Source organism: Pristiophorus japonicus, chromosome X (assembly GCF_044704955.1).
Source record: "Pristiophorus japonicus isolate sPriJap1 chromosome X, sPriJap1.hap1, whole genome shotgun sequence".
NCBI lineage: Eukaryota > Metazoa > Chordata > Chondrichthyes > Pristiophoridae > Pristiophorus > Pristiophorus japonicus.
The window spans coordinates 38,247,890-38,263,804 of NC_092010.1; the positions used below are offsets into that span (position 1 = coordinate 38,247,890).

Sequence of the window (15,915 nt, forward strand, 5' to 3'; positions counted from 1 at the left end):
TAAAGTGTGAGTCTCTTGGGTACCGGTTTTGAGGATTTATTATTCCGACAGGGGGATGGGTGGATACTTATCATCATTCAGGTGTTGCTGGATTGACAGAAACAGTTAGAGATTACTTTAGAAAGCAAGTAATTTGGGGTACTTCAGCTTTGTGTGTGGTTCCTTCGGACTGTTTGAGCGCTAACTTTTTCAAGCCACTTTCTAATGAACTCAAAATCAACTGAAATCATGGGAGGGGGAATCAAAGGGATTTCAAATTCATTCTCTTGAACTCGGGTCCTGATGGTGAGACTCCATTTTAAATCTATATAGCGTGGCCATTTTAATGTCCATACAGATTTAAGGGTGTTCTATAATGGCACAGTATGTTTTGTGTTCACTAACAGTGCAGTGGGTTTACTTTGAAATGTGTCACTTGCAATGTGGTCCTTCATTCAAAAAAAAAGGTGCCTCTACAAGTTTACCTACCTACAAGTTTACCTAGTTGAGCCATACTGATCAGGAGAGACCCAGGTTTCATCTCCAGTTAGCTGATCTCCTCCACCAGAGAAACAGTCGGGTATTGCAACAAGAGCAGAAAATACTGGAAGCGCTCAGGTCAGGCAGCATCTGTGGAGAGGAGTGAACATTTTGGGTGTGGACCCTCTGGGTGCAATTGTCTTTAGCACCTCCGGGTTAGAAGGGAAAATTGACCTTGTTCCTGAGTGTTGTTCATCGATCTCTGCCTGTGTGTGTTGGGTCGGAATAGGCTTGGCTGTGATGGCCCTTTTGGTTGAATAGTCCACTAAAACTGGTCACATGAATAATGGACACTTAGATGAGATAATGGAGTGTGACCAGCGTCAATGCCTTGAAGGCAAGGTAAGCTGGCACAGCAAATGGTTCGTGATTAAACCCTTGGGTCTACCAATCCAATGTTCTATTCCAGAACACAGGCATGCAATGCCTGTTATTCAAAGGGTTACAATGTACTGGCCTAATGTAATCACCTCTTGTACTCAAAGGAAATGTAACTAGTACAGGGAGGACTTTTAATGTGAACTCAAAATATACATGCACTTGTTTTAAAAAAAAGATATTTATTTATACTGTACTTCCCTCTACCTTTGCCACTGTTGTAGTATTTTACTAAGCATGGCCTCTAGTAGAATGACTGAATATATAGATAACTCACTGTTAAATCCAACTCTTGCTCCTTTGTTTGCAATTTCAAACTATTATGGGTCCAGTATCCATTCACTATTATTTCTCTTGCAGCTGAGGAAGAAGTGAATGAGGAGGATGTTCTAGCTGAAGATACAGAGGTAGATAATATCTTAATATAATGTCGTTACTTTCTAGAATTTTGTGACGCTGCCATCAAAAGATTTTAATTTTGTTTGTCACCCTTGGCTGGGTGAACATGAAGTAGCTTGCTTCTGTGGTTCTGCCAATGCCACTCATTTCACTGGCAGTGGAGATGGGTAACTGGCTATATCTGCAGTCCTGGCCCTGGCACATTGGAGTTTCACACACTGCCGTCTGTTTCATTGTCCTGTATACAAAAGTTTGTAACTTTCTTTAATCAGGATATCATTGAAATGTATTAAATTCTTAAGGGGCTTGACAGGGTAGATGCTGAGAGGCTGTTTCCCTGGCTGGAGAGTCTAGAACTAGGGGTCTCAGGATAAGGGGTTGGCCATTCAGGACTGAGGTGAGGAGAATTTCTTCACTGAGGGTTATGAATCTTTGGAATTTCCTGCCCCAGAGGTCTGTGGTTGCTCAGTTGTTGGTATATTCCAGTCTGAGATAGATTTTTGGACTCTATGGGGATCGGGTGAGAAAGAGGAGTTGAGGTTGAAGATCAGCATGATATTGAAAGGTGGAGCAGGCTTGAGGGGCCGAATGGCTGACTCCTGCTCCAAGTTCTTGTGTAATATCTAGGTCAGTTCCTGGGAAAGATTATACAGCAGTGTCCAAATCCTCACCTGAACCCTGAGGTTACATTACTGCCTTGAAATTACCCCTCTGAATAATGTACAGTTTCAGCAGTCATATTTTAGTTACTTTTTGTTCGTGTTGACCATCAGTATGCTCTGATCAATGCATGGCGATTAGTTGAAGAATTAATACTGCAATACTGAATATTTGCAAAGTTTCACCTGAATACTGGAAACTTTTATGGCTGATTATGGGTTTCTTTTTGAGAATAAGTTGACTAAGCTCCACCCGCTGGGTTGAATTGCTCACTGCAGTCAGTTGTACAACACAGAAGTGTCCCGAGACTTTGAAAAAACATGCTGTGCACTTCGATAATTTGTCATTTTTAAATGTTTTTTTTTGTTTTGTAATACAGGATATGTTGAGATCAATTAAATTGTTTCGGGAGCTGTGGTTCTAGAATTTTTGGGGGTGGAAAAAGCAGAGGGATTTGGGGATCAGGTTCACAATATTAATTAAAGCGCTTCAAGTAGATAAGGCCATTTAAAAAAAAAAACAGACGCAATACTGGATTTTATGGTGAGAGGTATAGAACATTATAGTCGGTGTACGTGGTACATCTATATAAAACCACAGTTGGAGTACTCTAGTTTTGGGCTCCGCACTGTAGAAAGGGTGTTGTGACAATCGGGGGAGGGGGAAGATTCACAAGGGTGTTGCCTGGTACCGGGAAAACCCGATGCGAAGAAAGACTTGGAAAAAGTGGGGCTGTTTTCATTAGAACAGAGGAGTTTATATGATTATTTGATAGAGATGTTTACCCATGTTAAAGGTGGGGACGCAGAAACAGAATGTTACTAAGCGTTGACCTCAGTGCTGCCACTGTCCATTGAAAGCCATCAAAGTACTGGGAGCTCTGGTTGAGTGATCGAAAATCATGTCTCTGTGTTCAGCCAAGGTGTTGGAAATCGCAAGTTTTCTTGTGCTGCATTGAAATGAAAAAGAAAAAATTGAACACAAACCTGTTTCAGCAAATACCTGAGGGTGAGGTATCTTAATTGTAGCATCTGTCCAAAGTATAGACACTGCATTCTTGAGCATTCATATTTTTCATTTTATACACAGGAGGAGGAGCAGCAGCAGCAGCAGCAGCAACAGAAGGTTGAGGCAGAAGCTGAAGGTCAAACTGTTGCTGTCAAAGAACCAGAAGAGTAAATATGAATTAATTCCTGTTTAAATGGTTTTGCACTGTAAATTGCCATCTCGTCTCTCTCTTGCAACCATCTTAGTCATGAGGCGAAGTTGAACTGAGCTGTGCACATTGGCCTCAAGATTACTCGCTATTGGTTGATTAAAGGCAGCTAGTGGAATCGCTAGTTCTCGTGCTCTCGAACAAAAGCACTCTGTTACTGTGAGCTATTGCTCCACTATTACCCCGAGCAGCCTGTCGAAGCTTTGGGTTCAAATGGTAGTCCAGTGTAGATTTCAAACTGGATCTTCTGAACAAGAGTCAATGCTCTACTTCTCGAGCTACTGTCTTAGCTTGATGAGTAACATTTCTGGGCATCCTGCAAGAGTATTTTTGCAATTTCTAACTCTATATTCTTAAAAACCGGATGGGCGTTACTATTTAAGATGATCATTAGATGTTCAGCTCTTTCCACAAATTCTAAAATGATTTCTTTTTCAGAACTGCGGCAAAGAAGTTGGTTAAAATACTGGCACCAATGACGGAGAGTGAGGTGGGTATCAATGGAATTTTGCACAATAGGCCTGATCCTGCAATTTTACTATACCAGTAGTCCTTTTTTTATAAACTAATTTAACTGGCTGTGTGAAGGTTATGTCCCAGTCTTTTGTAGACACCTGACTGAAACTAAAATACTAATCTTAACAGACCACCCAATATCATCTGTTTTGTAAATAGTTTGATCTTTTAGGCATTCACTTGCTTGATGTCCGGGACTTCCCACAAGTCTGTATTTGGCATTCAGTAAACAGTATTCAATGCATGATCCAACATGGTATAACTAATCCTAGTAACCCTCTTCCACTATAATGTGCGTTCCCCTGTCCCCCCTTTTCTCTCCTTTTTTTTCTCCCTTTTTCTTTCCCTTTTCTGTTCATTAGGTCATGCACCTCTGGATATCTGGGGGTGGTCGAGGATGCTGGTACAGTCCCCACTGCTGCCAGCGTGTTTGTGTGCACATGATTTGCCCATTGTACACGATGGCTGGTATAACACACCATGTGGGTTGTGTTAGTGGCCCAGTGCCTCTGGGCTTATTGCTGATGCGTGATACCAGACGTGACCCCGCTTCTTTCCTTCACTCGCCTGTAATGTACCCACGGCCCCACCAGCACCATTCAATTATGGGGTATATGTAGAATCCATCCTATTGAATTCTTTGCTCATTCACTTCATTCCTTGAAGTTTGAATAGAAAGGTCTAGACACTGGCTGTAGATTCTAAGCGCTAAACTCAGCACACTCAGCAGATTCTAAGCGCTAAACTCTGGACACTGGCTGCAGATTCTAAGCGCTAAACTCTGGACACTGGCTGTAGATTCTAAGCGCTAAACTCTGGACACTGGCTGCAGATTCTAAGCGCTAAACTCTGGACACTGGCTGTAGATTCTAAGCGCTAAACTCTGGACACTGGCTGCAGATTCTAAGCGCTAAACTCTGGACACTGGCTGCAGATTCTAAGCGCTAAACTCTGGACACTGGCTGCAGATTCTAAGCGCTAAACTCTGGACACTGGCTGCAGATTCTAAGCGCTAAACTCTGGACACTGGCTGCAGATTCTAAGCGCTAAACTCTGGACACTGGCTGCAGATTCTAAGCGCTAAACTCTGGACACTGGCTGCAGATTCTAAGCGCTAAACTCTGGACACTGGCTGCAGATTCTAAGCGCTAAACTCTGGACACTCAGCAGATTCTAAGCGCTAAACTCCGGACACTGGCTGTAGATTCTAAGCGCTAAACTGGACACTGGCTGCAGATTCTAAGCGTGAAACTCTGGACACTGGCAGCAGATTCTAAGCGCTAAACTCAGCACTCGCAGCAGATTCTAAGCGCTAAACTGGACACTGGCTGCAGATTCTAAGCGTGAAACTCCGGACACTCGCAGCAGATTCTAAGCGCTAAACTCCGGACACTCGCAGCAGATTCTAAGCGCTAAACTGAGCACTGGCAGCAGATTCTAAGCGCTAAACTCAGCACTCGCAGCAGATTCTAAGCGCTAACTCAGCACTCGCAGATTCTAAGCGCTAAACTCCGGACACTGGCAGCAGATTTTAAGTGCTAAACTCAGCACTCGCAGCAGATTATAAAAGTGCTACAAAAAATTTTCCGACGTAGTACATTGCCTGATTTGTCCTTCAGTTTTTTTTGGTGCTTAATTCAGCTTCTGAAGCCAATATAAATATATAAAAACTCATCAGTTTGTCGTGTACTACACTTGCACAGTTGTTTCTGCCTGAAATAAATGGAGCATTTAAGACGCTATAACCGGCAACTTTTAAATTGATAATGCAAATAGATAATGGTTATCTCACTTTTTTGTGAAAAGACACTGTTTTAAATAGTGGAGACAGTCAGGTTTCCACTCGTACCTCTTCCGGGGCCCTACCTCAGACTTGCTACTCATTAAAGAAAATAGAGTGCTGAGGTGATGTTACAAGTTATAGGTGTTAACCTTCGATATTCTCTTGGGTGCAGTAGTGCTAGTCACTCATGTAAGTGGCTGGAGAGTCTTGGGTTTAAGGTTGTGCCCGTGCTGCCCAGTATCTAATTATAACCCAAGGGTGTTAACAGTAGGACTCTCGTGATCTGAACCGGGTATTTGTGTCTTTAACCTGTGTGCGCCTCCAATCTTTTCAAAGACTGAGTTCATACATGATGTGACAAGGCTAGCTACGCATGGTTAAACTGTTTTATTTCCAGCAAGTGAACTCCGAGCAACAGTTGTGATTGGACTTGATTAGTTCAATCAGCACAACTCCGCTCTAATAATACAAAACAATGAGCACGCTGCACTTGCCCATGTAAATGTGTGGTTTTGCTTGACTTGAGCGAAGCGACATCTAACTACCCTCTTGCAATCTAGCCTTCTGAACCTAACCAAAAGTTTGCGCTCTCACAGCTTTAAGAACGCGATTGTCAGCAAATGTCTGTGTTCCCTGCCGAGCACCCAAGACTAGGGACCTCAACAGTGGGTGTGAGATGGTTATCAATCACTGAAATGTGCTAGTGTATTTTGGGCAACCACTTCAAGACTTTGCCCATAAGCATGGTCACTACCTGTTGTCATGTCATCTTTCTTTTAAACTTGTGTGTATACACTTTGATTTTAAAGGCAAACATTTAAATGTAACTCTCAGAAAAATAGTCTCAAATCCCAAAATGTGACCATTAACTGCACATTGTGGAAGTGTCTTTAAACAAGCTGTGGGCTGGTTTGACTTTTTGAACATTCTTCAGTGTATGCTCAATGGAAACGATTGGATAACATTACTATTTTGCTTGTCACCCAGATGTTCCATTTTAAAGGGGAGTGTAACTGGAAGTAGCTTCAGAAGCTTCAGTCTGTGCATTTTCCAAATGAATGGGCTGTACATAGAATGATGCAGCACAGAAAGGGCCCGTTGTGCACGTGCTGGCTCTTTGGTAGAGCTATCCAATTAATTCCATTCATCTGCTCTTTCACAAGAACACAAGAAATAGGAGCAGGAGTCAGCCCTTTGGTCCCTCGAGCCTGCTCCGCCATTCAATAAGATCATGGCTGATCTGATCATGGACTCTGCTCCACTTCCCTGCCTGCTCCCTATAACCCTTTATTCCCTTATCACTCAAAAATCTGTCTATCTCTGTCTTATAAATATATTTAATGACCCAGCCTCCACAGCTCTCTGGGACAGTGAATTCCACAGATTTACAACCCTCAGAAGAAATTCCTCATCTCAGTTTTAAATGGGCGGCCCCTTATTCTAAGACAATGTCCCCTACTTTTAGTTTCCCCCATGAGTGGAAATATCCTCTCTGCACCCACCTTGTTGAGCCCCCTCATTTATCTTATAAGTTTCAACAAGATCACTGTTCATTCTTCCGAGCTCCAATGAGTATAGGCTCAACCTATCTTCATGAGTCAACCCCCTCATCTCCGGAATCAACCTAATGAACCTTCTCTGAACAGCCTCCAATGCAAGTATATCCTTCCTTAAATACGGAGACAAAACTGTACGCAGTACTCTAGGTGTGGCCTCACCAATACCCTGTACAGTTGTAGCGGGACTTCTCTGCTTTTATACTCTCTCTTCCCCCTTACAATAAAGGTCTTCCTGATTACTTGCTGTACCTGCATACTAACCTTTTGTGTTTCATGCACAAGGACCCCCAGCTCCCTCTATACTTTGCACTTTGCAATTTTTCTCCATTTAAATTATAATTTGCTTTTCTATTATTTCTGCCAAAGTGGATAACCTCACATTTTCCCACATTATACTCCATCTGCCAAATTTTTGCCCACTCACTTAGCCTGTCTATATCCCTTTGCAGATTTTTTGTGTTCTCACAATTTACTTTCCCACCCATCTTTGTATCATCAGCAAACTTGGTTACATTACACTCGGTCCCTTCATTCAAGTCATTAGTATAGATTGTAAATAATTGAGGACCCAGCACCGATTCCTGCGGCACCTCACTAGTCACTGTTTGCCAACTGGAAAATGACCAGTTTATTCCGACTCTCTTCTGTTAGCCAATCCTCTATCCATGCTAATATCTTAACCCCAACCCTGTGAACTTTCATCTTGTGCAGTAACCTTTTATGTGGCACTTTATCGAATGCCTTCTGGAAATCCAAATACACCACATCCACTGGTTTCCCCCTTATCTACCCTGCTCGTTATATCAAAGAATTCCAGCAAATTTGTCAAACATGATTTCCCTTTCATAAAACCATGCTGACGCTTCTTGATTGAATGATGCTTTTACAAATGTCCCGCTACTGCTTCCTTAATAATGGACTCCAGCGTTTTCCCAACCACAGATGTTAGGCTAACTAGTCTATAGTTTCCTGCTTTCTGTCTGCCTCCTTATTTTTTAAAAATAAGGGTGTTAAATTTGCAGTTTTCCAATCTGCTGGGACATCTCCAGAACCCAGGGAATTTTGGTAGATTACAACAAATGAATCCACTATCTCTGCAGCCGCTTCTTTTAGGACCCTAGGATGCAAGCAATCAGGTCCAGGGTACTTGTCTGCTTTTAGTCCCATTATTTTAGAAAGTACTACTTCATTCGTGATTGTATTAAGTTCCTCCCTCCCTATAGCCCCTTGATTATCCCCTATTGGGATGTTTTTAGTGTTTTCTACTGTGAAGACCAATACAAAATATTTGTTCATCATCTCTGCCATTTCCCTGTTCTCCATTATTAATTCCCCAGTCTCATCCTCCAGGGGACCCACATTTACTTTAGCCGCTCTTCTTTTTTTTTTTCCTTTTTGTGTACGTGTAGAAACTCTTACTATCTGTTTTTATATTTCGTGCTAGTTTACTTTCATAATCTATATTCCCCCTCTTTTTTTTAGTCGTTCTTTGCTAGCTTTTAAAAAAACTCCCAATCCTCTGGCCTCCCATTAGTCTTGGCCACATTGTATGCCTATGTTTTCAATTTGATACCCTCCCTTATTTCCTTAGTTAGCCATGGATGGTTATCCCATCTCTTACAGTCTTTCCTTCTCATTGGGATATATTTTTGTTGCGAGTTATGAAATATCTCCTTAAATATCTGCCACTGCTCATCAACCGTCCCATTCTTTAGTCTATTTTCCCAGTCCACTTTAGCCAACTCTGCCCTCATACCTTTGTAGTCTCCTTTTATTTATTTAAGCTTAGGACACTGGTTAGAGATCCAACATGCCCTCCAACTAAATTTGAAATTGAACCATGTTATGGTCACTCATTCCAAGAGGATCCTTTACGAGGAGATTGTTTATTAATCCTGTCTCATTACACAGTACCAGAGCTAAGATAGCCTGATCCCTGGTTGGTTCCGTAACATACTGTCCAAGGAAACTATCCTGGATACGTTCTATGAACTCTTCCTCAAGGCTACCCTTGCCAATTTGCTTTGCCCAATCAATGTGAAGGTTAAAATTGCCCGTGATTATCGCCATTCCCTTTTTACAAGCCTCCATTATTTCTTGATTTATACTCCGTCAACAATGTAGCTACTGTTAGGGGGCCAATAGATTATGCCCACCAGTGACTTTTTCCCCCTTTTATTATTCCTTATCTCCACCCAAACTGATTCAACATATTGATCCTCTGAGCCAATATCGTTTCTCACTAATGCACAATCTCATCCTTTATTAACAGAGCTACCCCACCTCCTTTTCCTTTCTGTCTGTCCTTCCGAATTGTCAAATACCCCTGAATATTTAGTTCCCAGTTCAGGTCACCTTGCAGCCATGTCTCTGTAATGGCTATCTGATCATAACCATTTGTATCTATTTGTGCCGTCAACTCATCTATTTTATTACGAATGCTGCGTGCATTCAGATAGAGCTTTTAAATTTGTGTTTTTTACCATTTTTCCCTATTTTGACCCCACTCCGTTATGTTTACATCCTGACACGCTCTGGTTTTCATTCCCAGCAGAGCTGCCCTGCTCCATTGCCTTCTCTTTATTCTTTGACTTCTTAAATTTCGCTCCGCTTAACCCTCTTTCTTTCTCCACCCTCTCCCCCCCACTATTTCATTTAAAGCCCGCTCTACAGCCCTAGTTATTTGATTCGCCAGGACCCTAGTCCCAGCATGGTCTAAATGGAGTCTTGTCACAACGGAACAGCTCCCTCTTACCCCAGTACTGGTGCCAGTGTCCCACAAACTAAAACCCATTTCTCCCACACCAGTCTCTGAGCCACGTGTTTAACTCCTGATCTATGCAAATTTGCTCCTGGCTCAGGTAGTAATCCAGAGATTATTACCTTTGTGGTTCTGCTTTTTAATTTGACCGCTAGCTGCTCATAATCCCTCAGCAGAACCTCTTTGTCCTACCTATGTCGTTGGTACCCACGTGGACCATGACAACTGGATCTTCCCCCTCCCACTCCAAGTTCCTCTCCAGCCCGGAGATGTCCTTAACCCTGGCACTGGGCAGGCAACACAGCCTTCGGGACTCACGCTCTCGGCTGCAGAGAACCATATCTATCCCCCTAACTATACTGTCCCCAATCACTAATGTTTCTTTTTACTCCCCGCACTTGAATGGCCCCCTGTACCACAGTACTGTGGTTAATTTGCTCATCCTCCCTGCTCTCGTGCACACAGGGAATAAGAGCCTCGAACCTGTTGGACAAGGGCTGAGGCTCCTCCATCATTATCTTCTGGGTCCCCATACCTTCCTCACTCGTCACACCCTCCTGGTCCTGAGCACGGATCGAATTTGAATTGATTAATCTAAGAGGTGTGACTACCTCCTGGAACACAGCATCCAGGTAACTCTCTCCCTCCTAGTGGATAATCAAGGAGCTATGGGGAAGGAGGAACTTAATACAACACTATCACTAATGAAGTAGTACTAGATAAAATAATGGGGCTAAAGGCGGACAAGTCCCCTGGACCTGATGGCTTACATCCTAGAGTCTTGAGAAGTGGCTGCCGAGATAGTGGATGCATTGGTTGTAATCTACCAAAATTCCCTGGATTCTGGGGTGGTCTTGGCAGATTGGAAAATCGCAAATGTAATGCTCCTATTTATTTATTTTTTTTTAAAAAGGAGGCCGACAAAAAGCAGGAAACTATAGACCAGTTAGCCTAACATCTATCATTGGGAAAATGCTGGAGTCCATTATTAAGGAAGCAGTAACGGGACATTTGGAAAAGCATGATTCAATCAAGCAGAGTCAGCATGGTTTTATGAAAGGGAAATCATGTTTGACAAATTTGCTGGAGTTCTTTGAGGATGTAACGAGCAGGGTGGATAAGGAGGAACCAGTGGATGTGGTGTCTTTGGATTTTCAGAAGGCATTCGATAAGGTACCACATGAGGTTACTGCACAAGATTAAAAACTCACTGGGTTGGGGGTAATATATTAGCATGGATTGAGGATTGACTAACACAAAGTCAGGATAAATGGGTAATTTTACGGTTGGCAAACAGTGACTAGTGGGGTGCCGCAGGGTTTGGTGCTGGGTCCTCAACTATTTACAATCTATATTAATGACTTGAATGAAGGGACCGAGTGTAATGTAGCCAATTTGCTGATGCAAAGATGGGTGGGAAAGCAAATTGTGAGGAAGGCACACAAATCTGCAAAGGAATATAGACCGGCTAAGTGAGTGGGCAAAAACTTGGCATATGGAGTATAATGTGGGAAAATGTGAGGTTATCCACTTTGGCAGAAGTAATAGAAAAGTAAATTATAATTTAAATGGAGAAAAATTGCAAAGTGCTGCAGTACAGAGAGACCTGGGGGTCCTTGTGCATGAAACACAAAAAGTTAGTATGCAGGTACAGCAAGTAATCAGGAAGGCAAATGGAATATTGGCTTTTATTGCAAGGGGGGTAGAGTATAAAAGCAGAGAGGTCCCACTACAAGTGTACAGGGTATTGTGGAGACCATACCTATAGTACTGTGTACTGTTTTGGTCTCTGTATTTAAGGAAGGATATACAGTAAACTCGTTTATCCGATCGCTCGGGGATTCGGCAATTCCGGGTAAACGAATTTTCTGTTATGGCGAGTTTACACTGATATTTGAAGGTGATAGAGCCACCCACACAGATTTAGTTCATGTTACCTGGATGTGAATGTAATAAAATACATGAAAATTGATAATGTCTCAATTAAAAGTTATTTTCTGTTAAAACGGAGATCGATAAAATAGCAATCTTATTCATTTTCTTAATTAAAATGTTGTGGATGATATGAGTTTGCAGAACCTCGTGAGAAGTAAAATGAGAATTCTCAAAAACGACATTTCATTGCTTCTTCAGCATGTGTCCAAGTCTCTCTCTTTCAATTTCATTGTCTGACTCGCTCATCTCCCATCAGATTTGTCTTTATTGGTGACTATGCCAATGAGTTCCTCGTCAGTTTGTGCTACATCTGTATCGATGTCAACATCCATCCACTTTGCAATGTCATCTGCTGGGGATTTAAGTGTGTTTGTTTCATGTGCACTGCTGACAATCTCCACGATTTCTGTGACAGCCTGTTTTTTATTGGCCATACATGGAAACCTTTGAATTCTTCGTCATCAGAAGCACTGTCTTCGAATATGACATTGGACCACAACTTGCGCCAACACCCCTTCAATGTAAAGTTTTTTACTCCTCTCCATGCCAGAGAGCATGCATAGATGGCATCTTTAATATTGTATGCTCTCTGGAAATCAGAGATTGATTGCTATTAATCAATTTGCACATGAAGTTATTCCTATAGTGGCACTTGAAGTTTTATATGACACCCTGCTCCATAGGTTGAATGAGCGAGGTCACAATGGGGGGCAGATAGCATGCGAAGATGTTGCCACAACTGGTCACTAATTTTGACTTGTGCGGGTGTGCTCTGCAATTGTCCAGAAGCAGCACACGCTTTCCATTAGCTTTGCCTGTTTTCTTGTTTTCTCGAACTGGGGGGAAGAATTCTGTTGAAAACCATTCCATGAATATGTCCTTGTCCATCCATTGCACTTTTCTGAGCCTTGTAGCTAACTGGTAAATGAGCAATTCCTTTTAAAGCGCGTGGTTTTCTTGATTTGCCAATCACTAAAGGTGGAAGTCTCTGGTCTCCAGAGGCATTGGCACAATTCAAGGTTGTTAACCTCTCATTCATTTTTAAAGCCTGCAGCTTCCCTCTCCCCTGCTGCAGTTGGCAAACACCTCCATAGTAAGTCAGTCTCATCGGCGTTGTATATTTGATCTGCGGTCAATTTCATTTCCTGCACCATTTCAGCAAATGTTCTTGAATAATTCTGTGCGACCTCATTACTGATTTTTTTTTTCTCGCCCGACACATCCAGCTGGCGAATGCCGTGGCGATGCTTAAAACATGTGAGCCAGCCTTCTGAGAAATTGCACTCTTCACCTAGATTCATTTTCATCTTGAAGTCCTTGGTCTTTGCTGTAATCATTGGCCCTGAAATTGCCACACTTTCAGACCATTTCAAAGAAAACCATTCATAAAGCACTTGGTCTGGTTTGTCAAGCTTCGGCTTTTGCAAATTCTTGTGGGACATTCACGGGAGATTCAGAAGCATCGGTGAAACTTTCTAAATCTTCCTTTTCCTTCTTGATATTGTAAATTGTTCATCCAACTTCATATTTGTCCATCAAGGTATGCACACATCTGCCAGCTTCAGACTTCTTTTATAATTTCTCATTTCTGCTGAATGCTCAATACTTTTCGTTTCCTTTTAGTACACCCGACTGCTTGAACTGCTTTCAATGCGTGTGACAGTTGAAAAGTGAGAGAGAAGTCCACGCCTGCGTCAGTTTATGTGTAATTGATAGTTGAAGTGAGTGAGATATTCACGTGTGTGTGACAGTATTTTAAATTCCGTTTCAGCGGGTTTTCCGTTGGATCCATATCCAGATAAATGAGAGTTGCCTGTACTTGCATTGGAGGCTGTTCAAAAAATGGTTCACTAGGTTGATTCCAAAGATGAGGGGGTTGACTTGTGAAGATAGCTTGAGCAGGTTGGGCCTATACACATTGGAGTTCAGAAGAATGAGGGATGATCTTATTGAAACTTATAAGATAATGAGGGGGCTCGACAAGGTGGATGCAGAGAGGCTGTTTCCACTCATAGGGGAAACGAAAACTCGGGGACATAGTCTTAAAACTGAGATGAGGAGGAATTTCTTCTCGGGGTTGTAAATCTGTGGAATTCTCTGCTCCAGAGAGCTGTGGAGGCTGAGTCATTGAATATATTTAAGGCGGAGATAGACAGATTTTTGAGCGATAAGGGAGTAAAGGGTTATGGGGAGCGGGCAGGGAAGTGGAGCCGAGTCCATGATCAGATCAGCCATAATCGTATTAAATGGCGGAGCAGGCTCGAGGGGCCAAGTGGCCTTATCCTCCTATTTCTTATGTTCTGATGTGTCGCAGTGTCCACAGTTTGGACTCTAGCTCATCAACACGGAGCCGAAGTTCCTCGAGCTGCAGATGTGGTCGCCGTGGACCTCAATGGGGTCAACCAGCTGGCACATGCTACAGCAGAAACCCATCGCCTGTCCTGCCATCTTTAATATAGTTAATTAAGTTTTCAAGTTTTGTTTTTAATCCCCATAGCCCTCTAAATTTGTTCCCTTCAAGTATATATCCAATTCCCTTGAATGTTACTATTGAATCTGCCTTTCAGGCAATGCATTCCTGCTCGCAACTCGCTGTATTTATATTAAAATAAAATGTTTCTTCATGTCGCCTCAAGTTCTTTTGCCAATCACTTAAATCTATGTCCTCTGGTTTCTGACCCTTCTGCAACTGCAAACAGTTTCTCCTCTTCAACCTATCTCTATCCAAACCCAAACCATTCATAATTTTGCACACCCCTATTAAATCTCCTCTTAACCTTTTCTGCTCTAAGGAGAATAACTCTAGCTTCCCTGGTATAATTGAAGTCCCTCATCCCTGGTGCCATTCTAGTAAATCTCTCCTGAGGCCTTGATATCCTTCCTAAAGCGCGGTGCCCAGCATCAAACATTACTCCAGCTGAGGCCTAACCAGTGTTTCATAAAGGTTGAGCATAACTTCCTTTTGTACTCTCTGCCTCTTCAAGTCAAGGATCCCATATACTTTTTTAACAGCCTTCTCAACTTATCCTGCCACCTTCAAAGATTTGTGTACATACACCCCCAGGTCTCTCTGTTCCTGCACCCCCTTTAACATTGTACCCTTTCGTTTATATTGCCTCTCCTCGTTCTTCCGACCAAAATGTATTACTTCACAGTTCTGTTAAATTTCATCTGCCATGTGTCTGCCCATTTTACCAGTCTGAGAGTCCTCCTGAAATTTGTTAATATCCTCATTGTTTACCTCATTTCCATGTTTCGTATCATCTGCAAACTTTGAAATTGTACCCAAGTCAAGGTCATTAATATACATCCAAAAGAGCAGTGGTCCTAATAACCCCTGGGGAGCACCATTGTATACTTCCCTCCAGTTGGGGGAAAAAATACCATTCACCATTACTCTTTGCTTTCTGTCCCTTAACCAATTTTGTATCCATACTGCCACTGTCCCATTAATCCCATGGGCTTTAATTTTGCTAACCAGTCTATTATGTGATACTTTGTCAAACGCCTTTTTGAAAGTCCATGTACATATCAACCCCTCCGCCCTCATCAACCCTCTCCATTACTTGATCAAGAGCGTGATTTGCCCTTCATTAAACTGGATATAAAATAACCTAGGTTCAAATCCTACTCAAACTTAAAGTAGTTTGGATTGTCACTGTGACTTCCCTTGGCGCAAATAAAAATCTGGCACATATCTGCAGAGGGGCTGAATGGCCGACTCCTGTTCTTCCCCCCCCCCCCCCCTTTCCCCTTTCAAGTTGCCTTTTGGGACGTGCTCTTCACTTAACAGCGAAGGCTGTTGTACAATAAAAGCAAAAGCATAGTTCCTTTTTTAGTGGGGTCAACAAATGAGTTGGAAGTTCACAACCATTCCACATTGCAACATTGTTATGATGACATCGATTAACAGATTCCTCCGCTGCAATTAAATGTTTAGCCCGGGGCTAGAGAAATATTTTTCAGAGATGTGTAGGTTTTTTAATGCTAGATTATGTAAATTGTACAAATGTTCTTTTGGAAATGTTTTAGAGTAGAGATAACATTGAGGCTGAGGCATTCTTTCTGTTGCCAATGTAGAGCGGCATTGGCACCTGCCATGGACAATTGCACAGGCTAGGTAATTTCTGGCTGGAGTAAGAAATGTGATGGCTGAGCGCAGAATATTACAGGAGAATCGAATAGGAAG

At 42.3% G+C, this 15,915-nt stretch overlaps 1 protein-coding gene across 2 annotated transcripts in view; it reads left to right on the forward strand.

Moving 5' to 3' along the window:
• The window catches only part of sarnp (SAP domain containing ribonucleoprotein), a 33,836-nt gene that overhangs the window by 3,389 nt on the left and 14,532 nt on the right, over window positions 1–15,915 (forward strand). For both annotated transcript variants that reach the window (XM_070869686.1, XM_070869687.1), the window contains exons 3-5: window positions 1,258–1,304; window positions 3,046–3,131; window positions 3,611–3,662. In XM_070869686.1, coding sequence (XP_070725787.1) covers window positions 1,258–1,304; window positions 3,046–3,131; window positions 3,611–3,662 — 185 coding nt within the window. The remainder of the gene's footprint in view (window positions 1–1,257; window positions 1,305–3,045; window positions 3,132–3,610; window positions 3,663–15,915) is intronic.